Below are 27,970 nucleotides of genomic sequence, written 5' to 3' on the forward strand. Positions count from 1 at the left end.
TTTTCGGTTTAATGATCCGAAAGAACCCTAAACCCCAAAACCTCATTTCACTTTCCGAGACCTCAGTAGCTCCACTGATCCTCCCAGTGCCAAGCCAGTCCGCCACCGCTGCCTCATCGTCGGCCGCCTCTGATCGCCGGAAAACAAGACCGGCATCGACGAAGTTACCTCCAGCTCAGGAAAGCGAACGACGTCCGTGCAGGTTAGGGTTAATATGCTATTCTTTTTTTAGTTCGATATGCTTCTCTCTGTTATTTTTTTCCTTGCTTCTCTTTGGGAAGCGTTGTTGACTTGTTGTGTTGTTCCAGAACAGTGTTATTGTGTGTGAAATAATGTAGAAACTGTTTAATTATTTATGAGTTTTCACAAGCTTCAAGAACGTATTCTGTTGCTGTTAGTGGTAGTGGAAGTGTGATACAATGTGGGCTATTTAGAGTAGTTCAAGGTTGAACTTGATATTTTTTTATTTTATTAGGTGAAAAATTAACTTCTTATCATGGTTAATTTGTGAAATTTTCGTAATATTTCTGATATATATTTCTTCGTTGCTGGCCTTTTTATTTTTTTCCCTAAATTTTTTGTATACTGGATATGGAAGGAAGCCTTGGAGTAATGATTTAAGTCTCTCCCAGTCATTTCTAGGTCACAGGCTCAAGCTGTGTAATTAGTAACTAACATTTGCATTGAGTTATGTGTTTCTTTGTTCTGTTGCACAGAGGTAGCAGGATAAGAAAGAATGGTATCTCCAAAGCTGATGGTAAGCATCCTTGAGTCAGTGCTTCTGGGGCCTTCCCCTCCCACAGCGGCCCAGCGAGTGGAGCTCCTGCATGCCATTCGCACTTCTCTCCCTTCATTCCAATCCCTCCTTTCCTATCCTGTATGTATTAACTGCCATTTCATTTCGTTTCGTTCTTTTTTTCAGCAATTTCATCCGCTTCATTTATTTATTTTTGTTTGTTCTGTGACTGACTATAGCCACCAAAGGCATCTGATCGAAGTCAAGTGCAGTCTAAATCAGTTAGGCTTCCCGATTCTCCACCTATCTCTCTTGATGACCATGATGTCCACATTGTGAGTTGCATCCCCATTCTTTCTTTCTAGTACACTTTTATTATATTTCATTTATTTTACCAAGCTTTGTGTATAATAGTCTTGATTAAGGTATTATACGCATGTATAAGTTGCCTATCCTTTTTCTATCTAATATTTGCTTTTATGAAGCATAGGCACTGAAACTGAGTGATGATCTCCATCTCAACGAAGTCGATTGTGTTCGCTTGCTAGTATCGGCTAATCAAGAGGTATGTACTTCAGCTGCTTCTATGCCTACTAACAATGTAGCCAGTCACAAATTAGAACTTTGAAGTTCAAGCTTTAGTCTGTAAAGTAACAAATTTAAAAGGTTCCAAAGTAGGAAGTACTGTATTAATTGAATCATTAATTTGCTTATATGCAGTGGGGCTTAATGGGACGAGAACCACTGGAAATTTACAGACTTGCAGCAGGACTCTGGTATACAGAGAGAAGAGATCTGATTACATCCCTTCATTTGCTTTTACGGGTATCTTCTTGCAATCCCGGCCACCATTAAGGGTCATTTGGGCATCACTTTGGACATCTGGCTTTTGGTTTTCAGGTAACACAGCTTTGTATGTTTTTTTCCCTCTACAGGCTGCGGTGCTTGATCAGGGACTTGAGGACGATATATTGGTTGACTTTCAAAAATATCTAGAAGAACTTATCAATTCTGGACTTAGACAGCGGTTGATTTCTCTTATCAAGGTTCGCATTGTGTATTATGTTATATTGCTTGGTACTTTCTGTATTACATTTTGACTTAAGAAAAAGTATCCTGAAAGTTATCTTGTTTTCTAATTGTCGGCCAGAAGAGATAAGCAAGTATACTAGAGTTTGCAGCTATTCCTTTAGTTTTGCATGATGACTATACATCTTAGTTTTTTGGTTTACATTAGTTAAGCTGTTTAAGCTGAAATGATTGGACTTGATAAAATGTTTTATTTAAACGTGAAAAAGAAAATTGTGCATGTTGGTTTTGATTTGATTAACCTCTGGGCAAAAGATGGCCTCTTTATAACCTCCGAGTAAGATTTTGAGTTTGATTATAGCCTCTTTACAATTGATGTTTGCTTAATATTTTTTATTAATGAAGATATATTAATTTTTCTCTATTGAACTTAGTTGCTTATACACAATATGTATTATAATGTTTGTTGTTTACTTTGCTCTACTATGTGCATACTGGATAACATATAAATCCTACAATAACAACATTGAAATTTGATACACTATATGGTCTCCAAGCATAGTATATTGTAAATGTTCATTATTTACCTTTACTAGATATTTAACTTATGTTGTAAAGATGTTTATACAACAGCTGGTTAGAATTTTCGTTATTTCTTTGGATGACGTAAGATATGGTGGGAGGGCCATTTTTTATCAAACTTTGATCCTAAAAATGTTTTTGTTTTGTTTTGTTGTGTGTGTGCTGAAGAATTTGCTGTTAATGTAGGAGCTTAATAGAGAAGAACCATCTGGGTTGGGTGGTCCTCAGTGTGAGCGCTATGTTCTTGATTCGAGAGGTTCTCTTGTGGAGAGACGAGCAGTGGTTGCTAGAGAAAGACTTATTTTGGGACATTGTCTTGTCCTATCAGTTCTGGTTTTGCGGACAAGTATGCATGATAGCTTTTCATGTTGATTGTTTACTTATCTAATATGACTGCTGAAGTCCTATATGGTTTATTATTGTATTCTGTGGCAGACTATATTTCTAATAGCTTATTGATTAGGGTGAGGGTGAAACTTGTATGACAATCTGTATTTTCAGGTCCAAAGGATGTAAAAGAAATATTTTCTGTTCTAAAAGATAGTGCCGATGAAGTCAGTGACAACAATGCCACTGTAAAACATCAGGTACATTTTTATAACCATTTGCTGAGATTTTTAATTTTTATGTATCATAAGTCATATAAGTTATTTTTTTGGGGTTTTGAGGTGTGGTATTTTTCGTAGCACAAGTAACTATTGAATGTACTCTATGATCTTTTGCTAAAGAGGTGGTCAAAATTTTCTCTTACTGTCTCTTCATTCATTGAACGTATTCTATTGAAAGGAAGAAAATGAGAAAAAGGCATATCAAACCCATATGTCTAAACTACATAGTGGAGGCTGGATTCATGTGCTGATACAGATATATGATTTCCCTAATTACATATTCCTCCACTGATTACATGATTCTAATATATTTTTAATGAGGATATCATTGGGGTCAAAGAGAAGAAGATTGTCATGAACCATATCTGCCCAAAATTTAGGCATTTTGGTAGAGACATGAATGGTTTTTAAATCTAGTGCACCTTCATTGTCATGATATTTTATATTCCTTTGTCAAAAGTACACTATTAAATTAGCTTGGTAAACTGATGAATGACTTCTTTTTGTTGTGTCTTTTTATGTGTTGATTTAATTTCTGAAGAAAATAAACAAAATATTGTAGATATGAAGATGTTGCAATGGATGAGTGAACATTCTAGACAAGATAAGATTAGGAAATAATCCATTAATACCTATTTCTGAAAGATGACTAGGTGGGTTTGATATATGTGGAGAAGGCATGTTGAAGGTATAGTAAGGAAAATGGATCAGATGGAGAATAGCTCTATGGCTAGGGGTAGAAGGAGAACCAGGAAAATCACAGGTGAAACTATTAAAAGAGATTTAGAGTTAATAATTTAAATATGCATGATTTTTGACTGCACACAGCAGCATTGTTTGATTCGTTTAGCTGACTTCCTGACTCCACCTTGATTGACAAGACTTCGCCTGAATATCAAGCTTTATTTGCCTTTCTGACACACGGTGTTTCTTGTTCTTGAAATTTGTGTCACTTTCTCACAGTTTTCACACTTCATTTTGCAGATTACTTTCAGTCTTCTTTTTACTCTTGTGATATCATTCATATCAGATGGTTTGAATACAGTGCCTGACAAAGCATCGGTTCTGTCTTCTAATGCCTCCTTTAGACGTGAATTTCATGAACTTGTAAGATGAAGTATTATTAATGTTTTGACCTTTGAGAAGCACTGCTTGGCTATTTTGTGCTAATTTTGGATATTGTTGATGTTGTTTCATGCTTAAGGTGATAGCTGCAGGAAATGATCCAATTGTTGATGGCTTTACTGGTGTCGTAAGGCTTGCTTGGTTGGTACATTTAATGTTAATACAAGATGGTATTGTAGCAAGGGAAACTATCTCAAGTGGCTCCTCAGATGAAACGGGTTATCTTAGCCAATGCTTGGAAGTCATATTCTCGCATAATGTTTTTCAGTTTTTACTGGATAAAGTTCTTCGTACTGCTGCCTACCAGGTTCATTTGTGATGACAGATATTTGTTTTATTTTTATTTTTCAAATTGTTTTTATACTGGAACAAATTCATCGAGTCAGAAAAAAAACTTCAATGACTTGGATATGGGATCCTCTATGAATACAAAGTTATATGAGAGCAACAGATATATACTGAAAGAGTAACTAACAAAGGAAAGGTTTCTCAATATAGCAAATACTTCGAATATCCCAACATATCTGCGACAGAATCCTTTAACAAATGATAATTTCAACACCAAATAAAGTCCAAATGCCTAATCTTATCCTACTTGACTTGATGAGAATTATGCTCACCAAGTATACCAACAGGTGGCATAGACTTTACATTGCCCAAAGATTTGATTCCCTTCATTCTCCCAAAACCAATGAAACTAGTACTAGTCATAGGAGCTGACTATTGCAACAGTATAGTGCAAAATAGATGTGAAACAGATTTAGAACTCAAACTGACCATATTGTATAGCAAGGGAAATAGTCATATGTGGCTTCAGAACCCACTAAATATCATCATGACTAATTCTTTTAAGTTTTTAGTTGAAACATATTTTTTTTTGATAAATTAAGAATTCCATTATGACGAGAGAAAAAAAATACAAAAAAGTGGGTGAATAGTATTGCCCTGTATAAAAGCAAAACACAAAACAAAAACCTACCAAAAAGCAAAGCTCTCCAATCTCTCAACATGTCCCGAAGAGAAATTCCTCTAAAAACATCATGAGCTTTATGTGAAATAGATTGAAATTCCTCTAAAAGCTTCATGAGCTTTATGTGAAATAGATGCTAAGTGTCTAATCCTATCCCATAAGACATGTATATCAGAGAATCTGTCATTAAAGGTGTGTGCATTATGCTCCAATCAGATAGTCCAAATAGTGGCAAAAATTGCATTGTTTCACATAATTTTGTTTCTTTTCTACTACCAAACCCAACAAACCTAGTCAATCAAAATATATCTAGAGTTGCAGGTCACACCCGACATTCATCAAAGATGCTAAACAAATTGTCCCATAAGAAACTAGCCATTTGGCAATGCAAAAACAGATGCGAATTTGACTCTGAATTTGCCCTTCACATAATACACACATCAGGGGAGAAGCAACAAGTCATTGGTATTAATTCTATTAAGCATAGCTGTCCATATAAAAGATTTGACTTTAGAGAGAGCTTTGGATTTCCAAATGAGTTTATCTAGACAGAAAGTAGTATTACAGGACTAAGAAAATAAATGGAAGAAAGATTTTAGCTAAAATTGCCAGAAGAGTCAATAGATTAAATCCTTTTATCAGGGATAGGAGACAAAGAAAAATCATCAATGAGGCCTAAGAACTCTGGACTTTCAAACGTGTCTATAAAGGATAAAGGAGGTTGTATTCAAGTAATGAAATAGGAATTAAAATTAGGATTTACAAGATAAAAACCCAAAGGTATCAAGGGAGGAGGAGCTTTGCTTTGTGCTAGTAAACTAATGGGCATGATGCAAGAGATTCAAATGGGTTTTTAAGTTGAGGATTCATGAATTTCAAGGTCGTTGCGGTCTCAAAGATAATTGGAACCTTTGCTTAGTTAAATTGTAGTCTAGGTAGAGGAATTTGGTAAAGTGATAAACGATTAAGGCATCAAAGGGTTTGGAGTGTTATCCGTAAGTGTTTTAGAAATGGTTTTGTTTATATTATCTGGAATAAAAAATGGCTATTTTAATTATTTATTGATTTTAGCTTTACATGATATTATACTTCACGGATGTGCATTTGAGATACCAGCTTTTTGTCTTACAGAATGAAGACGAAGATATGATCTACATGTACAATGCATATTTGCATAAGCTGATTACCTGCTTCTTGTCTAATCCACTTGCAAGGGACAAGGTCAGTGTATTTTTATATTTTATTTTCTGTATTTCATCCATAAAAAAATGTCAGTTAATTTATTTCTGACCAACTATAGAACAAGCTGATTTAGTTGGTAAAATGCATAACACATTGGGAAGTTTGGTTTTGACTGCCTGGTTACTTTATGTAGCCTCTTATCTCGTTGTAGCTGCTGTATCTGCATATTGTTGTCTGTGATTTTCATGATGGAAAGTTATTATGTTATTTGTAGCTTCCATATTTCTGCTACCCCACCTCACTAGTGTATGTTGGCTGAAGTTGAGTTTGTTTTTCCCAAAGGAAATGGATGTTAAAATTTGAAATGTGGTTTTTCCATTCTTCTTTGGTTCATTGCTAGTTCCCCTACCTGGCCTTAGAATGAAATTGCAGTGGCTTTTGTGGTTTTCAGTTGTTTTGTTTAAGGTTGATATTTCAGACCAAAGGGCCACACTTCATTATTTTGTACTCTTGGCCTGAAATTTATGTAACTGCTCAACACAAAATGCAGCTTTTATTTTGTTCAATAACTTAGATGTTTAACTGCACTTCTGATAGAAACTGACATCAAAGTAGTTGCAAAAATCTCTAGTCTCTATTACTGTAGCCACACTGCTACAAGTGTGATATCACAGTTACTGTTAATGAAAAATTATATAAGAAAAAAAATTGGACTATCCTTGAGCTCCAGTTTTGATAGGCTCAAGTTTCCCCAGTTTTCACTAATGTCTTTTCCTGCCTACTCCCAAAATTGCATTTTTGGGTTCAAATCATTTGTCTGTCATTCCCCTTGTGAACTCAGAAATAGTTTGTTATGCTTCCTTCTTTAGGTTACCCTCTTCTTTAGTGATTTTCGGTTCCTAAATCCTATAAAATTATAATTTGATTTGTGCTATTGAATTTCTTGAGGTTGATTCCCCATTTTTTTCTTGATAGAGTGAACTGGTACTAGAGCTCAAAGGACCTCCTGTGAGATTAGTTCTAGGGGATCACTTCCTCGCGTGACAGGTGTCATTGTTAGTTGGGATTTAACTACCTGACCCACAATTTACATTTCTCTACCTGTGTAACTTGCTGAGCAAGTTAGCAAGTTATCCAAGTCATTATGGCTGCTATACCATTCTACTCCCATGCCTACACTCATGCATAGTTCAACTCAGTTACTTCAATATTCATCTATCTGATTTTATTTCTCACAATACAATGCTTCATTCAAGGACCATATTGCCCATATTCCTTCCTTGGAACAGCTTGTTGACCTTCTTAAAAAAAGGCACTCAGCAATACATATTTGTGACTAATGGAGAAGATGAGATTCGAAGATTTATAGCTCCTAGCTCAGGGAAGTCCACCTAGGCAAAAATTAAGGGGCATGATATAATGAACTCATCTTATAGCTTGAGTGAGTTTATGCGAGACTAGTTTGTAGGACTAGAATCTGCAAGTGGGCAATAATAACCACAGAATGCGTTTGATACCATATTAGTATTGAGTGAGGCAGTGAGCCTATCTCAACGCCATATAGAAGTTCTCTAGACATTATCTTGAGGCATGTGGTCTCTAACTGTAGTTATTGCAGTATATCAGCATAACAATGTTTTTATTCTGCTTTGTTCTTTTTTCGTAAAAATATTCACTTATATTTTGTATACTTTTTGCAGATAAAGGAATCCAAGGAATGGACTATGAGCATGCTTAGTTCATATCGAGTTGTTGGATCACATGACTTTTCACAGGACAGTAGCACAACTTCCCGTGGCACTGAAATGAGCCCTTTACCATTTAATTCAATCTTGGACTTTGTCAGTGAAATTTATAAGGTCAGTTAGAACAATTGGCTCCTCTATTTATATACCCTAGATGAGCTAGGGGGATGGGGAAATGTTATGCATCCTTGAGCCAACAGCAGCTTCATTGTACAATGAAATATTTACACTTATTTATTCAGCAAGCAATTATGTTTTTTAGATCTGAGTTTCAGCTCATTGATATTAATTTTGTTCTGCTGTTTGATGATTGTTAGTATCTCAGTGCAAATGATTCCACTAATTAATTCTAACGGTTTTTCTTTTATCATTAGTTATCAGAAAGTTGATGTTCAAAAAAAGTAATTCTTTTTTCTGTATTTCCTTTTCTTTTTGGAACAAAAGAATAATTTAAGATGAAGAGAAGAACAATAGAAAAGAGGATAAGAGTTCCTCTATACAAAAGAAAAACAAACAAAAGATTTCTCTTTAAGAGATGCGAATCTCCATCCATGATTTCATGACCAGAGTTTGGTGCCTCAAAATCTTGATTAATTCCACTTATAATAATAATGCAAGGCATACAAACTTAGCTAATTTATGGGGAAATAAACTCATCTAAACAGTACGTATGGCTGTAACTTAACAAATATTATTGGTGTCAATTACAATCAATCCGGTTGGCATAATTGATTAAGCATAGTCTTCTTCAATCTTCAGAAAGAACCAGAGCTCTTGTCTGGCAATGATGTTTTGTGGACGTTTGTAAATTTTGCTGGAGAGGACCATACGAATTTCCAAACTCTTGTGGCTTTCTTGAATATGCTGAGCACCTTGGTAAGGAAGTTTCTGATTGCCTTAAATTGATGCTTTAGTGTTGGACTGCACCTTTTGATTCTGCTGTTTTTGTATACTTCTTTTCAGGCTTCCAGTCAAGAAGGTGCTTCGAAGGTTTATGAGTTGCTTCAAGGTAAAGCATTCCGCTCAATTGGGTGGAGTACTTTGTTTGAATGCCTAACAATTTACGATGAGAAGTTCAAACAGTCTCTTCAAACTGCTGGATCAATGTTGCCTGAAATTCAGGAGGGGGATGCAAAGGCACTTGTGGCATACTTAAATGTCCTAAAGAAGGTTTAACTTCACCTTCTTTTTCGAGTCAGCTTATGTTGTCAAACCAGTTATAATTTACACGTGCTTATACTTGTTCCTAAAAATAAAAGGGGATTCATTTCTGTTTTTAAATCTCAATCCCGTATGGCCTAACTGTAATGGTCTCTTCCACCACTTTGTCCTTCGTAGACTCTCCATGTTTTAACTTGGTTTATTATGAGTTTGTCTAAGACGAGCTGAAGTATCAGGGTTTTTTTCCTGTTTGGTATCATATTTGCATGATGCACTCATACTAGGCTAAATGCTTGGTTTAATTTGCACTATGGGGGGTCTAATTTCATTGTTCGATGAAATATTGCTATATTATTTATCTCCCAATTGTATTTTACTTTTTATTTGTCTTATATATACAGGTTATGGAAAACGGAAACCCAATAGAAAGAAAAAACTGGTTTCCTGATATTGAACCACTGTTTAAGCTTCTTGGTTATGAAAATGTACCCCCTTATTTGAAGGTAGGATTTCTTTACTGTGAGGTTCTTGTTGGAAGTCTAAAAGTGTACTTGGAGTGAAATAATTGCACTGTTATTCTAAACAATCTGTCATTGTTTGCGATGGGAATATAGGGCGCTCTGAGGAATGCAATAGTCACATTTATTCGTGTCTCTCCGATGTTGAAGGATAGTATTTGGACCTATCTTGAGCAATATGATCTGCCAGTAGTTGTGGGGCCTGATGTCCAGAATAATCCACAATCTATGGCTTCTCAGGTTGGTATATTTGTCTTACAAAATAAGTGAAGGTTTTCTTTTTAAAAGTTACATTTCATTCTCAGGAGCAAATCTTATAGAACCTCATACTGTTAGCTGCTACCTGCTAGATCAAGAAATCCATACATTATATCTCTAGGACATCCCTACTTTGCAAGCAATACATTTAAAATGTAATTATCTAATTATTTGACAGGTCTACGATATGCAATTTGAACTCAACGAAATTGAAGCAAGGAGAGAACAGTATCCTTCAACTATATCATTCCTTAATTTGATAAATGCTCTTATTGCTGAAGAAAGAGATTTGAGTGATAGAGGGAGAAGGTAGCAGTCATAGAATTTTAAGTATTTGTTGTAGTTTCTAATATCTACTCCCTTTCTTGCTTGCATGCTAAAGTCAAAGTGTTTGTTAATTTTTCAGATTTATTGGCATATTCAGATTCATCTATGACCACGTTTTTGGGCCATTTCCTCAGAGAGCCTATGCTGATCCCTGTGAAAAATGGCAGTTGGTTGTTGCTTGCCTTCAGCACTTTCATATGTGAGTTCTTTTTGTTGCGGATTTGAGAAATAATGTTCTTTCCCCCGCCCCCCCCCCCCCCCCCCCCCCTCCAATCTCTTTTGCTTAACTAGAATCAAGAGAACAGACTTCTCTATCATGTTAAGTGAAACTCATTATTTGTAATTCAAGCTTCATCAAGAGCTTGTATCAGAAGATTATTAATAGGAAGTGTTATTTTATATTTAAGTTAATAAGAGAAGTGAAGGACATTGGATGGATTAATTATGAATTTCTTTAGGCCTTTGGCAATGCAAGTACTTTGTGTGATCCACCATCATAGTTTCTTCTTGGCTCAAAGGAAGTAAGGGAACTTAAATTATTTACTTTGATAGAAAGAACGTCATACAGGAATAGTAAGTTATGGAGGTGATAAAGGGTTTTTAGGGTTCTTGGTACCGTGTTTAAGAGGTGATTAGTATGTGAATGCTCGAGAAGAAAACCTTCTCAGCTTGTGGGTTTTATATACACTGAAGTAATTGAGTAATGGGCAAAAGTAAACACGAAAGAGTATAGAAGGGACAAAAGTACACCCAAATGATTATAAAATAGTGGGATATATCCCAAAGATTATTTCCACAAGTTTAAACTGCCCTTCCATTATCTAAACTTCTTCTAGTCTAATATAAAGTTGCAGCCATGCAGTTGTAATACCTCAAATTGCTATACAATAGTTTAAAAAGCATTTCCAGTTTGCCTTTGTCTGAGTCTATTGCTGCTGATGCTGCATATATAGTTAGAAGGGCAATTTTGACTTGTGGAAACAATCTCTTGTGTGTATATGACTATTTTCTAATCTTTTGGGTGTACCTTTTCCCCCTCTATATAATTTTGTGTATACTTTTGTCTATTTACTAAAAGTAATAATTCATGATAAGTACATTGTTTTGTAATGAAGCTAATTATTCCTAATTGATACATAAAGGAACTTCACTCTTATCAACAGTTTTCCCTTTTGTATGTGTTTCTTGTGGTTGTTTTTGCGGGGCTTGTAATTTTTCCTTTAGCTTTGGGGCTTTTATTCAGGATTTATCTTCTCTTAGTATAGTCTCATCTGACACTATTTCATATTTGGGGGAATAAAAACCACAATGCAGGATTTTAAACATGTATGACATCAAGGAGGAGGACTTCGACGGTGTAGTTGATCAGTCACGACTTTCAACAGCTAAAGAAACATCACCAATTCAGTTCCAGCTCCCTGTTTTAGAATTGCTGAAAGTATGTGCTTTTACATGGTGTATAAAATTGATATTCTAATGGTCATTATCCTTAGTTCTGAATTTGCAAGTTTATAATACTAAATCTTACAGTTATGTCACTCATTTGGACAAGCATACTACTAGTGCTTGACAACCTACTATCAGCCACACAGTTTATTCCACTGCTTCGATTTCTGTTGTGTCTAATGTCAATGTTCCCGTCAATTATGACATTAGTTCCTCAATCATTTATGTGTGCTATGTATTATGGTTTTTACGAATGTTTATGTTAGTTACTTTGTCGATTAAACAATTTGATTGGTTTCAGGACTTCATGAGTGGTAAGACTTGCTTTCGGAACATTATGGGTATTATTCTGCAAGGGGTGAATTCTGTCATTGCTGAACGCAGTAGCCAAATATATGGCCAGCTTTTAGAGAATGCTGTGCAGCTTTCTCTGGAAATAATACTACTTGTCTTTGAAAAGGATTTACTTCTTTCTGATTATTGGCGTCCCCTATATCAGGTAATATTTATATTTTTACAACTGATTAGTGAATTTCCCCACGCATGCTTGATTTCCCATTTCCCTATTGCATGGCTAAAACTTATTTTGTGATTTCAATGCCATACTAATGATTTCGCCTGGATATTAATTGATGATAATAGTGCCAAGCCACACTCTCCAATGTCCTTTTTGAATTGTGGAATTAGTTTAGGAAACCGTCAATCTGTGATTTTGTTGAGATATTTTCCATTCCTGTTTCTTTTTTAAAAAGAAAAAGAGTAAGAAAAGAAAAAAAAAGGACATCCCGATGCACAAGTATCCAGCATTAACGTAGGGTCCAGGGAAGGGCCGCACCCAGAGGGTGTAATGTACGCAGCCTAACCTGATAATTACATCAGTGGCTATTTCACACGGAGACAACTCAATCGTTGCTCCAAGGCTCCCCTTCAAAAGGAAAAGAGCAGCTTTATTTTTAGTATCATATTCTATTGCATTGGATAATTGCTTATTGTGGTGTTTTTTCTTAAAAATATGCTTGCAGCCCTTGGATGTCATACTTTCTCATGATCATAATCAAATAGTGGCACTCTTGGAGTATGTAAGATATGATTTTCAGCCAAAAGTTCAACAATCCTCAATCAGAATCATGAGTATTTTAAGGCACTCAAATTACCTTCCTATTTCTTATTCTTGATGTGTAATTTTGGAGTTCTGCAAACTAGATATCATAGTGTGAAATTGATAATGTTGTTTTGGGGCCACAGTTCTCGCATGATTGGTCTTGTTCAACTCCTGCTAAAATCTAATGCTGCCAACAGCTTGATAGAAGATTATGCAGCCTGCCTTGAGTTGCGGTCGGAAGAGTCTCAAACAATTGACAATAATAATGATGATCCAGGCATTCTTATTCTGAAAGTTTGTTGCTGTCTACTGCTTGTTTTCTTTCCTCTTTCCTTATTTGTAGTCTTCCTAAATTGCCATTTGGAAATGTCGAAATTATCTTTTCAGCTTCTAATTGACAACATCGGCAGGCCAGCCCCTAATATTACTCATTTACTACTTAAATTTGACCTTGACATGCCAGTTGAGCGGACGGTTCTACAACCTAAATTCTATTACAGGTTTGGTTTGTTATCTATTGGTGCTTAATATTTTTCTTCTTGTAAATGCAAGTGTGCCCTTAAAGTTATAATGTTGTCTGCAGTTGCATGAAGGTTATTCTTGATATCTTGGACAAACTTTTGAAGCCTGATGCAAATGCTTTGCTTCATGAATTTGGTTTTCAGGTCGTAAAGTGCTCATCTTGCTTTAACAATTGTAAAATAGTAGATGAGATCTTTGCATCTTTTACCACCATTAATCATTTACGAATAAGATGTCTAAAGGAATCTTGATTGTTCTCTTGATGCAGCTCCTTTATGAGTTGTGTGTAGATCCACTAACATGTGTACCTATGATGGATCTGCTGTCGAATAGAAAGTACCAATTCTTTGTTAAGGTGCAGAATTTGGGATATATCTGGTTTTCATTATTGTGGTTCTTGTTATTGCTTATGTTTATTTTTAATTATCTAAAACTCCTTTCGTTGGTATTATATAGCACCTTGATACAATTGGTATTGCTCCACTTCCTAAACGGAACAGCAACCAGCCTCTCCGCATCAGTTCTCTTCATCAGGTCTTACCACAAACTTTCAGTTTCTCTGATTTTGTTTTCCGTTATATGATTTTGACATCTTAGAACTCTTTTCTATTGTACTGGGTATCAATTTGGTTTGACACTCTTATCACCTGCGAGTATTTATTTTGGAGTTTTGTTTTTGTTTGTTTGACAAAATAAGTATTCTATCTATTATCGATTATCAATTATCTATTATAAAAGGAGAGCCGAAAGTAATGTTATAGTGACACATAAGCTTTTAAGTTTCATAAGAAATTGCCATGTCATCCATTGCAATATCATAGAAAAAAGCATCTATCATAGAACTACATTTATACTACCATAGAGAATAATAACATCTATACTGTTAATCTAGTATTATTCTCATAATTTCACACATTAAATTATCTTATTCTACAAAAAAAATAGAGTATAAAGAATGTTCATGCATTATATTTGGAGAATAAATTTTATTTTATGAAAAATTATTTGTTTATCTATTTATCTATCTATCAATTTATTTATAATGTATAAATTAAGTAATGATACAATGAACTCTTGATTTATTAGATAACTTATAATATTGCTACATAAACATTTTAGTTAAATTGCCATTTTATAACTTTTCTATCGCATCACTTTTTATTCTTCTTATGTAGATATAAATTAGTTAATAAAACCTAATTCATTCTCTCTTTTTATTCTCATATCTATTCATATTTACTATATAAATTCACATTCACTTCACATATCTTCTATGTCTCCTCTTGCATAATCTTATGCCTCTACTCTCTCTTCTATCGTTGTTAATGTTTTGCACAATTATTTGAAAAAATTGGTTCATGACCATCACAGATCCAGGAATTTTAATATGAAGGGACTGGATTTTAGACGAACTTTTTAAATTTTTTATTATATTTTTTCATTCCATAAAAGCAATTTAGACATAACATATAGTTATTGAGTTGGTTTTTCAAAAGGTTTATCAATATATATATATTAAAAAAAATTATAAATTCTTTTTCACAATTTTATTTTTAGCATGACAGTTATATAAAAGAAATATAACAATATCAATAATATATTATGAAATTAGAAAATATCAATAATTTATAGTGTGTTTAGTTAAAAAAATATCACATCTTATTAATTAAAATTAATTCTTTCAAAAATTTTAGAAAATTTATAAACAAATTATAAACTATTAATTATGTGAAAGACACAGTACTCTAATATTTCATATCCTATTTGGAGAATAAATTTTAGTTTGTGACAATCTATTTATTTATCTAGCTATCTATTTATTATAATGTATAAAAAGAAAAATCAAATAATATACAATGAACACTCGACATATTAGATAATTTCTAATGTTGCCACATGAACATTTTAGTGAAATGCTGATTTTATAGTTTTTCTGACATCATATTACTTTTGTGTTGTACCCGCAAAAATTCATTAAAAAAAAACTAATAACAAACAACAACAAAACCTCATTTCATTAGGTGAGATCGGCTACATGAATCAAATAACGCTATTGAACTCGATCATGTATCATGTCTCCAGTGAAACTGATAGACGCAGATCTCCTTTGACTACCTCTAGGATGATTCTTGGATCTTCCTCTACCTTTTACCCCTCGTGTACCTTCCATCTCATCCACCCTCTTAACTGGATGTCTTACCGATCTTCCCACATGTCTAGATAACGTGAGACGCGTTTCTACCATCTTTTCAACGTAGGCGCTAAACCAAATTTCTCTTTTATATCTTCATTCCTTATTTTGTCTATACATGTGTGCTTGCTCATCCATCTTAGTATCATCATCTTTGCCACACTTAACTTATCGTCATGTTCACCTTTTGCTTCCTGACACTCTGTTCCATATAGCATAGTCAGTTTAATGGTAGAGCAATAAAATTAGTTCAAAAGTTACATCCCCCTCTTCTGATCTGCATACTTCTTCATTGAATTTTGTGCTTCCTGCCATGGCTGAAGGAAGAGGGTCACCTTTCAACAGAATTCGGCCCAACTCAACCATTTTGGCTGTGGCTTAGGCTTACCACTAGAGAAACACCTCAAATAAGCCTCAAGGCATCTATTGACAACTCTAGTTTGTCCATCGATTTGAGGATGATATATAGTGCTGTATTTTAACATGGTTCCAGCCAATCTTAACAGCTCAGTGCAAAGTGTTCACTGTCTCTAACCGAAGCATGGAATCCCATGCAAGCACACTACTTGCTAAGTTTATCAACCACAACAAATACAAGTTAATAATCAAATTCATCCCTGAAAGATAACCCTTTTTTTCAAATTGGTCTCCGAAAGATTTTGTTATCCATATTAGTCCCTGAATGATACAACCGTAAGTTAAATTGATCCTTTAATTAGATGTTGACGTGTCACATTAGGTGGCATGTGGTATGATGACATGGCATGTTAATGTCACGTGTCACAAAATGATTTGTTGACGTATTATGTCATGTTAAGATACAACCAATCATTTTGTGACACGTGGTTCTTCCCCCTTAATATCCTTAGATGCCTATGAAGATTCTTCTGTTAATGATGATAGTTCATGTGTGCGTTTGAGATATTCAAATAGACCTCTATAACTCGTTAGCAACTTTTATAAATGAGATTAAGTCTAGCCCATTTTCTTGTCAGTAGTCTCAATGTTACTTGTAATCTTGGGCTGACTAATTTAGAGAGTCATATTTTGATACGTTTGAGATGGGTGGTTTGTTCCATTCCTTTCTTGTTTTAGAGAGCATGGTTATTAAAACTTCTAGCTGTTGAGCTGCACGCTGGAGAAGTTAGTAGCTCAAAACATAGAGAAGCATGCCAGACAATCCTTTCTCATCTTTTTGGTCAAGGTATAACTGAAGTTGATGGACACCAAACCATGTCCCCGTTTTCATTTGAAGATACTTTGGAAACTGCTGCTATAAGAACTGTCAGCAAGAGTCAGGTAATGAAGGTCATTGAACTTTTGTTGTACTTCTTTTAATGTGGACTCTCATATCGCATGTATATTGTTGAATTTATGTTGTTTACAGTATATTATGTGCAGTATCATTTACATGCACCCTAAAGAATAGTTTCCCTCATGGCAGCTAAACACTAGCAGTTACTGTAACTAACCTTTGACCTTGGTATCCCTGCCGCCTTGTGCTATGTATTCAGTATTGTAAATGTAATTAATAACTGTTTTTCCTTAATTTTATATATCCATGGCATTCAAATTAAATGAACACTTTGGAAATACACAAATGTAAAATTATAAGGTCATTCATCCTTGATCCTTAATAATACTACTTTGTTGGTTCTGGTTTATTCATTCATTCATTTTTAGTGTTATAACAGTGTCTATATATTCACACTACTTTACTGAGGTGTTACAATATTTGGCTATCATTTGAGTCAATTATTACTACTGTGATATTGTAGTTGCATGTTTTCTATATTATTGTTTGGTTTTCATTGTGCAATACCCGGGTTTCAGAAATAACGTGGATATATTTGTCGGAACATGTGAGAATGTCTAATGTCTCATGTCATCATATAAGAGTATGTAAGATGATCTGATCAGCTGCTTTATCATGTATTCTTCTCCTGAGTTGTATTTTTCTTGAAATTCAGGTGTTAGAATTGCTTGAAGTAATCCAGTTTAGATGTCCAGACGCCACTACTAAGCTCTCAAATATTGTGTCTAGCATGAAGTATGACTTGATGGTGAGATACTTGTCCAAACTTTATTAATTCTATATTTCTTAACCCCTCCTCTCTCTCTCTCTCTCTCTCTCTCTCTCTCTCTCTCTCTCTCTCTCTCTCTCTCTCTCTCTCTCTCTCTCTCTCTCCAAAATCCATTACATTAACTTTTCAAAAATGGCTCACTCTCAAATTCAGAATATAAGTTCCAATGATCTTCAAGTCTTTGACTATCTTCAAGTCTGTAATATTCTTATGGTCGGATATCTTATTCAGGCGGAAGAAATACTTGGAAATTCTGGAAAGAGTGGTGTCTACTATTATTCTGAGAGAGGTGACCGGCTAATTGACCTTGCTACCTTTCATGACAAACTTTGGCAGGTTTATCTATTTTTCGATTCTTTATTTCTTCATAAAATATTTCTGTTTGAATTTAATTTAGTGTTGACAATATTAGGTTTCATCTGCATTCTGAACATTCTGTATTAATTTTCACTTCCTTTTTGGGACAATGTATTCATAAGAAATTTAATCTACTTTCTTGTTGTAGACATACAATTCTGCTCATCTCCAGGTGAATAATATTGGCAGTGAAGTTGAGCTAAATGATGTGAAAGAGATAATTCAACAGTTGCTGAGATGGGGGTGGAAACACAATAAAAATCTTGAGGAACAAGCTGCTCAACTGCACATGTTGACTGCCTGGTCTCAGGTTGTTGAGGTAAGCATCTTTTTATCTATTCTGTATACTCTTTTTTTAGAGGATTATTCACTGACTTAGTCGTTTTTTTAAAGGTGTCCACTTCTAGAAGATTAGCAATGCTTGAAAATCGATCTGAAATTCTGTTTCAGTGAGTTGCCACAATCCTCCATCATCAAAATAGTTATAGTGGCTCTCTGTTGTCGTGCGTTTTTGTAATCATTGAATTGCCTTGTCAGGGTCCTTGACACATCTCTTAGTGCTTCTGCTTCTCCAGACTGTTCATTGAAGATGGCATTCATACTATCACAGGTTGATAACTATTGATGTATCCTTTGGATGTGTTGAGTGAGTCATTATCCATGATATACCGGTTTATATTATTTAACATGCCTGCAATTCTCTCAGGTGGCATTGACTTGCATGGCCAAACTACGAGATGAAAGGTTTTTATTTCCTGGCAGTCTGAGTTCGGATAATATAACATGCCTCGATCTCATTGTGGGAAAACAATTATCAAATGGTGCATGCTTGACCATATTGTTTAAGCTTATCATGGCTATTCTTAGAAATGAATCGTCAGAAGCTCTTAGAAGACGGTAATTTACTAGTTGCTTAACTTATTCTGTTGGTATGGATGTACTGTGTTGCTGGCAAACTAACTTGTGCATGTTTTTGTACAGCCAATATGCCTTGCTCCTTAGCTATTTCCAGTATTGCCAGAATGTGGTTGATCCAGATGTTCCAACCACAGTTCTTCAATTCTTGCTGCTTAATGAACAAGATAATGAATATATTGATCTCCCAAAGGTTATGCAAACAAATTAGAATATCTAATTCTAGTTTATAGATTAATACATCATCATTACATCCTTTTTCTCCAATTTGTTTTTCACAGATTGATAGAGAACAGGCTGAATTGGCTCATGCAAATTTTTCTACTTTGAGGAAAGAGGCTCAGAGCATCTTGGATTTGGTTAGTTTATCATCTTGTTTTATTTGTTTCTTTATAAACATTAACTATTTACTGACATTTTTCGCTGATGTGCTTATGGTTTGTTTATATGGGGAAATTATTATTATTATTAGGGATAAGTACTGTTTTGGTTCCTAAGGTTTAGGGTCAAAATCAAATTCATCTCTAATCTTATTTTGGATTTAAAATCATCCCCAACGTTTCATTTGGTATTAAAATCGTCCTTTTAACTTTTTTCGGACAAAAATACCCTTATGTTTTTTCTTACCCTAACCCCATCATTCACCACCACCACCACCACCACCACCACCACCAGCTTTATTACCACCAATTATTCTTCTTCTCATATCTATTCATTTTAATCCATCAACAACAGCAACACAACAAAACATTTAAATTTAAAAATTTATCAACAACAACATAACATTCAAATTCAAGAACAATATCAACAACCTCATTTATTTCAAAGAGATTGAGAAGAGAGTGAGACTGCCGGGAAGAGAAGGGAAGTGAGAGAGCGAGAGGGAGAGAGCTGAAAATCATGGCCACCACCATCGAAACCGCCGCCGCTGTTGCTCTTGGAAATTGCCGCCGGAAAAGGAAGGAAAAGGAGATCTGGAACCAGAGAAGTCCCTGCAAACGCTAACAGAGAAGCTCAGCCTCAATGTTCACCACCATCTTCAACGCTTCAAAAATTTTTGTTTTAAATGCAACATCAAATCCTTCAAATTCAAAAACAACAACAAAGCATTCAGATTCTTTTAAAAAAAAAGAATGAAAATCTTAATCAATTACGGAGAAAGACAAACGAGATCCACGGCGAAGCAGAGACAGCAAGGTCGCCAGTTTGCTCCGCCACTGCTGTCGCCGGAGAAGGTCGTCAACAGCCGACAAGGTAAATGGTGACGGTGTGACGGCACCGTGACCGACGCCGAAGAGGAGGGCGACGACGGCGGAGAGAATGTCCTTCAATGGCGAGGCGAGGCGAGGGTGCGGCGTGGCAAGGCTAGGGCGACCGTCAATCTCGACGGCGGCGGGGGAGTCCTCGATGGCAGATCTCTGCCGTGGTTTCCCCTTTCAACACATGCAACAACAACACAACAACGACACCATTTTGAAGAACACCGAAATGACGGCAAGGATGCTCAGGAGGAAGAAGAGGAGTGGGTTCAGAGGGTGGTCCGATTAAGAAAAGAAGAGGAGGAGGAGGAGGAGGAGGTATTTTCTTGAATAAGGGGAGAGGACAGTCAAACAAAGAATATAAGGGGGTATTTTTGTCATTTAGAAAAATATTTTATTCAAAAGGACGATTTTAATACCAAATGAAACGTTGGGGACGATTTTAAATTCAAAATAAGATTAGGGACGAATTTGATTTTGACCCTAAACCTTAGGGACCAAAACAGTACTTATCCCTATTCTTATTATTATTATTATTATCATTATTGATAGAAAAGAATTTCATTAACATGAGGAGAATGATAATCCAAATTAAATAGGTGTTTAAGGGTTCCCCTATACAAAAGCCAAACAAAACTGAAAATTTATCAGTAAAGCATAGCCTTCCAATCTCTCAAAATGTTTAAAGGGGGAATTTGAGAGCCCCTTTTTGTCCCCTGATCAAAGAATTAAGATGGGAACTGAGAGAGAAGATTTAGGTAAAAATTTCCGTATAGATTTGGGTCCAAATCAGTCTATTTTCTCCATTAACGACTAATACATCAAATACCCACTGGATATTGTTCTATGGGTTGTTACTTCCATGTGCTACAAATTCTGTTGCTTAGTCTGCTTTTTATCCATTTTGCGTATTTTGTTTTTATTTGGATAATACCCAAGTGAATTATTTACAGTTTCAAGTGATTTGAAATTGTAGGTAATAAAAGATGCAACCCATGGCAGTGAACCGGGAAAGACTATATCTTTCTATGTTATTGATGCGCTCATTTGTATCGATCATGAGCGATATTTCTTGGGTCAACTTCAAAGTAGGGGATTTTTAAGGTCATGCTTTACAGGCATCGGCAATGTTTCCATTCAGGTATTTATTCTGTCCACCATTAAAGGTTGCTTCACCACCCTACATTGTTTTTATTTTACAGATGTAGACTAATCATCTCATTAACCAAAAAATCTGACTGATCTTTTAAGGTTACCTGTTTATTTTAGTCATGACTGATGATGGTACCATTATCGTTATGCTTTCCTTATTTCTTCAAGTGGTTTCATAATTTTGACTTAGTTTTGAAACTAAGATAGTTTCTTTTGCATACTCCTGTACATTTAATATAGCCTTGGGAGTGTATCTCTGTATATACTTGTTAGTGTTTGATGTTGCAACTGCTTTTATATTGTTGTTTCAATATAGCGCAGAAATGCCTTGTTGATACTTCTATATTTGAATTTGTTGCTTCAAAGTCTAATCAAAAGTGCTTGGAATTACCGTAATTTGTATATCTTTAGTTGATAAAAAAATAACCGAACAACACATACTAAACTTTTGACAAACGGAACTTTTGTCTGTTGATCTAGTGGCATTATCATTGCCTTCCCAATGCCTGTACCAGGGCTTGATTCCTAGCTTAGCTAGAATGTGGTACGAAAGGAACCTGTTAGTAGTGTGTGAGTTGATGTGATGATGACCCAAAAAAAAAGCTAAATCAATCATTTGGTAAGACACTTGCAACTGAAATTATTGATCTAGTGGTGATATTATCTCAATATCTTTCACCTTTGACCATCCAAATTTGTTTCGTTGAGTCGCAATTATCATGACAGCACAAGATGAGGTCATCAAAATTTTTCTTTAACAATTGGTCTGCACAAAATGTTGATTTTGAGTCCATATTTTACCATAGTGCATGTTTTTTGGCAAGACATCGTGTTATCTAAGCAGAGATAAGACAGTATACAAAGTATAATATTTCCAGGAAGCAGGAGGCATGTAAATTATATGCCTAATGTAGGTTAAGTATCTTGGCTATACTATTCAAGATGTTGTGCAAACAAAGGGTTGTTTAAAGCATGTTATCAAATTGGGTGGAAGAATCAGGGGATATATATGATGGAAAAAACTGACTCAAGCATGAGGCAGTGTTCACTGCATAACTAAACTTGATAATGTGAGATGGAACTGAATGTTGGGCATAAAAAGCCCATAGGTAGTAATGTTACAGAAGTATGTGCATTGGATGGGTGGATGTATATTAGACTTGACAGAAATAGGAATTAGAGAGAAAATTTAGGACAGTATCTGTTGTGAAAAAAATGGTAATGCTGTTGCGCAGTCCAATAGCTAGATTTAGGAGACTAAGAAAAATTATAGGCAAGACTGTTAAAAAGGATTTAGATTTTAATGTTCAGTATGGACATACTAGAGTGCCATTTGATCCATATAATCCCATGTAGTGTGGCAAGGCCTGGATTTTTTAATTTTTTAATTTTTATTTTAATAAAGGAACGAGAAGGGTGTTGTAATGATGAATATAAAGGACTTTGGGAAATTCTAACCAGCTAGTTGGAATAAACTATTAAGCTTTAGGCATTTAGGCCGCATACTTGACTAAACATAACTGAATATCATGTTTTTAGAAACCCAACATGTGCTGATCCTGATGATTTTATTCAGTAAAGGTTCCCATCTCAAGGAGATGATAATACTGATTATTTTTTTCATCATTTGTTCAAGGATGGTGGTCTTTCACTGGACTCGTTGCAGAGGGCTTGTACGTTCGAGGCTGAGCTTGCTTTACTACTAAGAATCAGTCACAAGTATGGGAAATCTGGAGCACAAGTACTATTTTCCATGGGCCTATTGCAGCATCTTGTTTCAGGAAGGGCAATCAATTTACAGGTGAGTGGGTAGTTTCATTTTTGCACACAACTCATTCATTTCAGCTTTCCTTTTCATCTAGCTTTTACTGACGATGTGAAGCTAAGCAATCTGCAGGGAGTTGTTAGGTGGGTTGAGACAAGGCCTAGAAGAGATGTTGCAGTGGATGTTGATAGACAAAGATTGATTGTAACCCCAGTCTTGAGATTAGTTTATTCATTAACATCCTTGGTTGACACATCAGACTATCTGGAGGTTTGCTATTGTGTTTATTCTGCAAATTTTAAATCTCCTATGATTTTTTTTCTTGCTGCCTTGCTTGTCATTCATTTTACCTCTCAATATTTTGTGGCTTTCAATTGCGAGATAAAGCTGTGTACAAGTATAGCAGTTGTATAGCCTTTATGAGTTTCAGTTACTGTGGTTATATAGCTCTTGCATTTGAGTAGAAGCAGAAGCTAATTACATGGTCCTATTTGTTCCTAAAATTCTAGTTGTAATAAATAACGAACAAACTCATGAAATAATAGTAAATATGAAAACCAATTATTAGGAAACTACCAACAGAATAAGAAGGGATAAGTGTATACGTATTATTAACACTCAGTGAAGCTGGATCTCAGCTTATTTATGAAGGATATGATAATTAGCAAAACAGAAGGGATAGCACAGGGCATATAGCAGCCCCACTCTCCCAAGTCAATTCCAAAATCAGCCTAAACAATTTTTTTTCTCACTCTCCCCACATCTATCACTCCTGTGCACTAACAGAATGCACACATGCACTCTGCTCGCTCTACACGCTCACATGGCATTTCTCTTACCTCACCCTCTAAGTATGTCTGTTAGGCCTTCTATTTCCCTGATTCTGCCTAATTGCTAGGCTGTCCTTGAATATTTTCCCACTTGTAGATCCTTGGGAAATTTATCCTTAATACTAACACCAATCCCAGGGCCAGGAGATGATTAATTGTACTTTTTGATATTCCAAGATACGGTAGAGAGATTATATATCTTATTTACTTCTATCATACCTCCTCAAGCTAATGCTTTCTATGCCTTAAGCTTGCACAATTAAACCCTCTGAGTGAAGATCAGCAAGCTTAGTATATGTGTATATGTTTTTCTGTATGTAGGGAAATGTTAACATTCACTCCTTTGGGTGAATAAGAACGTGTCTCCACATAGAGTTACATGATGGCATCCATTGTAGTAATTCAATGTATAAAATTCAAAGGACCTTGTTATTTGTACAACTATTTATTAGGCCCAAAAGCTTACACTATGATAACTTTAAAAAAAAATGTAAATTTCTAAAATAAATGTGGTAACTTCAAAAAGCATGTGAAAAAATGTATGCATGTAATAATTGCCAGAATAAATTCTTTTTGTGAACTATTAAATTCATAACATAGATCTATTATCACATTTTTAAAGCTAACTTCATTAAAGATAATGTATAGGGTGATTGATGATCACAAACACATAAGTCACAATGCCTATAGTAGAAGGCATCTTCTAAGATATGACTATATTATAAGATATCTTCTTTATCTAAATTTTAGCATTGTAAATTTTTGTTGTGTTGACAAAAATTGGTGTCTTTTACCTGTATATTATAGGTCAAGAATAAAATTGTGCGCGAAGTAATTGATTTTGTCAAAGGGCATCAATCATTCTTTGATCATATTCTACGTTTGGACATGGTTGAAGTGGATGAGTTGAGGTTGGAGCAGATAAATCTAGTTGTTGGTATTCTTAGCAAGGTAATGTTTTCTCTAAAGACTCTCAGCTAGATAATGGTTACTGTCAGTAGGCAGTTTATAAACTAGCTTCTCTTCCTTAAGTAGATGAAGGTGGGATTAAGTGATACTTTTTACTCAATAATCTATTTCAGAGCATGGTAGTTTATTCTATTTTATGGTTTTGTAGTTTCTATTCAGAAGGCTTCTGAACTTCCTTTTCTGAGTTAATGTAATTCTCTGAACATTTGGCTTTTCTGATTCGGTTTCTGTACTTTTTTATTTTTTACTTTAGGTTTGGCCATACGAAGAAAGTGATGAGTACGGTTTTGTACAAGGACTTTTTGGTATGATGCATGGTCTGTTCTCTCGTGACTCTAAGGTTCCTAATTTTGTTGGATCAATTGGATCATCTGAGGTGAGTTTCAAGCACTAGCTTTTTGTAAGTTGTTCAAAATGAATAACATTGTATTATGCATGCGTATTAATCTTTGCCATGGCTCTACTTTTATCAGAACCAAAGGAATTCGGAACTGCATATGTATAAATTATGCTTCAACTTGAGCTCATATCTATACTTTTTAGTCACCAAAAAATCACTGAGATTGCAGGTATCTTGTGTATAAAATATAGAGGTTGTTAATTACTTTGAAGTCTTTTTCTCATTATGTGTGATTGTTTACATTTGTCTTTTTCTCATTTGTTTAACTGATAAGTTTCTATTCTTCTAATGTGATGTTGCAGTTTTCAGATGCCATGTTGGGTTATCCTTCTTCCGTGGAACTTCAACAACCCACATTGAACTTACTTAATTCTCTTCTTACTTCTGTAACAAGCGCACTTGAAAGGGCTTCTGAGGAAAAGTCTTTACTACTTAACAAGGTTAAAAAGAATAATCAACTACTCCACATACCTTTTTCATTATGCCTCTGTTTATATTTGTGGTTTTTGAGGAATGATATATGGGTTTTCATCATGTGCAGATTCGGGACATAAATGAGATGTCAAGACAGCAAGTGGATGAGATCATCAATATGTGCATCCGGGAAGACACACTTTCATCTTCGGACAACATACAAAAAAGGTTGATCCCATTACTATGTCATTCTAGAAATCCAGAAAATGAACATCTACCTGATTATATGGCATTTTGCATTTTTACTGCTGGAGGGAGGAGAAAACGGGAATAGAGACTTTGGATAATACGATTTTTTACTAATATGATGCAAAGAATTGTGATACAAATGACAAATCAATAACCCCTATCTTTGAATGCTAATGCTAGACTCCCAATTTTAAATATGGAAACAAAATGGAAATATGATGTGTGTGAGGGGGAATAATTTTAAGAAATTAAGATACTCTAGGTAGTTATAATTAGGATATTTGAGATGTTTTTGTATTTACTGATTCTAATATATTTCCTGTTGCAGGAGATATATTGCAATGGTAGAAATGTGCCGAGTTGTTGCTGGTAGAGATCAACTAATCCATTTGTTACTTCCACTCGCTGAACATGTGCTAAATATCATTCTCATCCATCTTCAAGAATGGTAAGACTTTTAAGTTTCTGATATAAGTAATTAGAATGGGAGAAAGTCAAGATACAGTGGTTAAATGGGGTGTTTAATCTTACATTATTTTAAAATGGGTAAAGTATTACTTTTTGTCCCTGAAGTTTGACAAAAGTTTCAAAAATACTCTTAAATTTTATTTTGTTTCAATTTTGTCCCAAAAATTTTCGATTTGCATCAAATATACCCCTGACGGCTAATTTTTCAAAAAATTTATGACTAATTCAACAACAATTTCATAAGAACAACCCTCAACACAAGCAAATTAAGTATAATTTTCATGCATTATTGTTAGATTGGTCTTAAATTTTTTGAAAATTTAGTTGTTGAGGGTATATTTGATGCAAATAAAAAACTTCTGGGATGAAATAAAACTTACGGATATTTTTGAAACTTTTGCCAAAACTTCAGGGAGAAAAAATATACTTTATCCTTTTAAAATTGTTGCATTATTTTCGAACTTATTTTCTTTATTTGGGAAGGAAAATAATTTAAGAAATAAAAGTTAAAATAAGATGGCTGACTGGCTTCAGCACGTCAGGCAAAATTGAAACAGAAAATGTACTTTTCAATAACTTAAAAAGTATAGGATTAATATTTGTCTTTAGATTGACCTTTTAATACGTTTTGACAGTTCTGATTCAAACTTGGTTACGAAAACAACTACCTATAGTGCAAAGCATGATCCAAAACAAGACATTGCTTTGTTATGTGGAAAGTTAGTTCCAAATCTTGAACGACTCGAACTGTTGAGTGAGGTATGCCGTTTTGTAATAACAACTATTATTATTAAATATTTAAATTGCAATGCAAGTTCTGGTCATTTTTTTTTATGCTTTTTGCATAATTATGGTTATCTGTTTTCTCAGGATAAAGTAGGGCACCATCTCAAAGTATTTCGAAGACTAACAACTTCAGCAAAAGAGATCGCAATTCAAAAGTCAATTTTGTAGATAGATACTATTGCTGCTTGTACCGATTGCTAGTGTATCGTCACTTAGTGTGTCTATAGATAGTGTAAGTAATCAGGCAGATTTGTGTCTCGCACTCGGGTGATGATGCTAAAATTTTGCTGAATTAAGTATATATTGCTTTTAGTTGTAGAAATATTTGTATTTGTATGGTTATCATATATTAAATAGGTGCCAGAGAAAGGGTGGTTTCTGCCTTCAATGTTGGTCACCTTCAATACTTTCAATCCATTTATATTAATTGTTACCAAGTTCAGATGGAATGAGTTTCTGCAATGTTACTCTTTATAATTATGTCATAAAAAAGTTTTCATTATATGTCAATAGGCCACTTTATATTATCATTCCTCTTTTTCTAGTTCTCTTTTCTATTGCCTTATTCTTCTAAACAAATCTTTGCCATTCTGTTCTGTTCCTTCTCTGAGTATTTTCAACCCCCACTTTCCACTCTCCACCCCAACCTTCAAAGGCAACAGCAACTGCAAGCATCATTCGAACCATCAACTGCCTTGCACATCTATCAACCAATGATCAATGATACTTTGCCACATTGTCGCAGTTTAATGTCACTGACTCCTGCGTACTCCGACCTTTTCCACTACATATCAGTAGCCTTGCACCTCTCCGTCACCGA

At 34.8% G+C, this 27,970-nt stretch overlaps 1 protein-coding gene across 1 annotated transcript; it reads left to right on the top strand.

The window, feature by feature from the left end:
* On the top strand, window positions 1-27,599 carry LOC130944527 (nuclear pore complex protein NUP205). Its single transcript, XM_057872876.1, has 46 exons — window positions 1-202; window positions 717-877; window positions 976-1,071; window positions 1,227-1,301; window positions 1,457-1,561; window positions 1,672-1,782; window positions 2,534-2,693; window positions 2,849-2,934; window positions 3,940-4,062; window positions 4,160-4,387; window positions 6,182-6,271; window positions 7,933-8,091; window positions 8,737-8,853; window positions 8,941-9,147; window positions 9,540-9,641; window positions 9,753-9,896; window positions 10,093-10,223; window positions 10,321-10,440; window positions 11,556-11,679; window positions 11,989-12,186; window positions 12,710-12,828; window positions 12,933-13,083; window positions 13,177-13,289; window positions 13,373-13,454; window positions 13,580-13,666; window positions 13,768-13,845; window positions 16,598-16,801; window positions 17,473-17,565; window positions 17,818-17,922; window positions 18,092-18,262; window positions 18,337-18,392; window positions 18,481-18,553; window positions 18,650-18,840; window positions 18,925-19,051; window positions 19,140-19,217; window positions 21,094-21,258; window positions 22,906-23,070; window positions 23,167-23,304; window positions 24,672-24,815; window positions 25,087-25,209; window positions 25,307-25,402; window positions 25,536-25,673; window positions 25,775-25,875; window positions 26,225-26,344; window positions 27,000-27,123; window positions 27,235-27,599. Exons 2-46 carry the CDS (start codon window positions 737-739, stop codon window positions 27,316-27,318), a joined length of 5,643 nt encoding a protein of 1,880 aa, XP_057728859.1. The 5' UTR covers window positions 1-202; window positions 717-736; the 3' UTR covers window positions 27,319-27,599.
* The last annotated feature ends 371 nt before the right edge of the window (window positions 27,600-27,970 follow it).

This window comes from Arachis stenosperma, chromosome 8, assembly GCF_014773155.1.
Source record: "Arachis stenosperma cultivar V10309 chromosome 8, arast.V10309.gnm1.PFL2, whole genome shotgun sequence".
In the NCBI taxonomy this organism is placed as follows: Eukaryota; Viridiplantae; Streptophyta; class Magnoliopsida; order Fabales; family Fabaceae; genus Arachis; species Arachis stenosperma.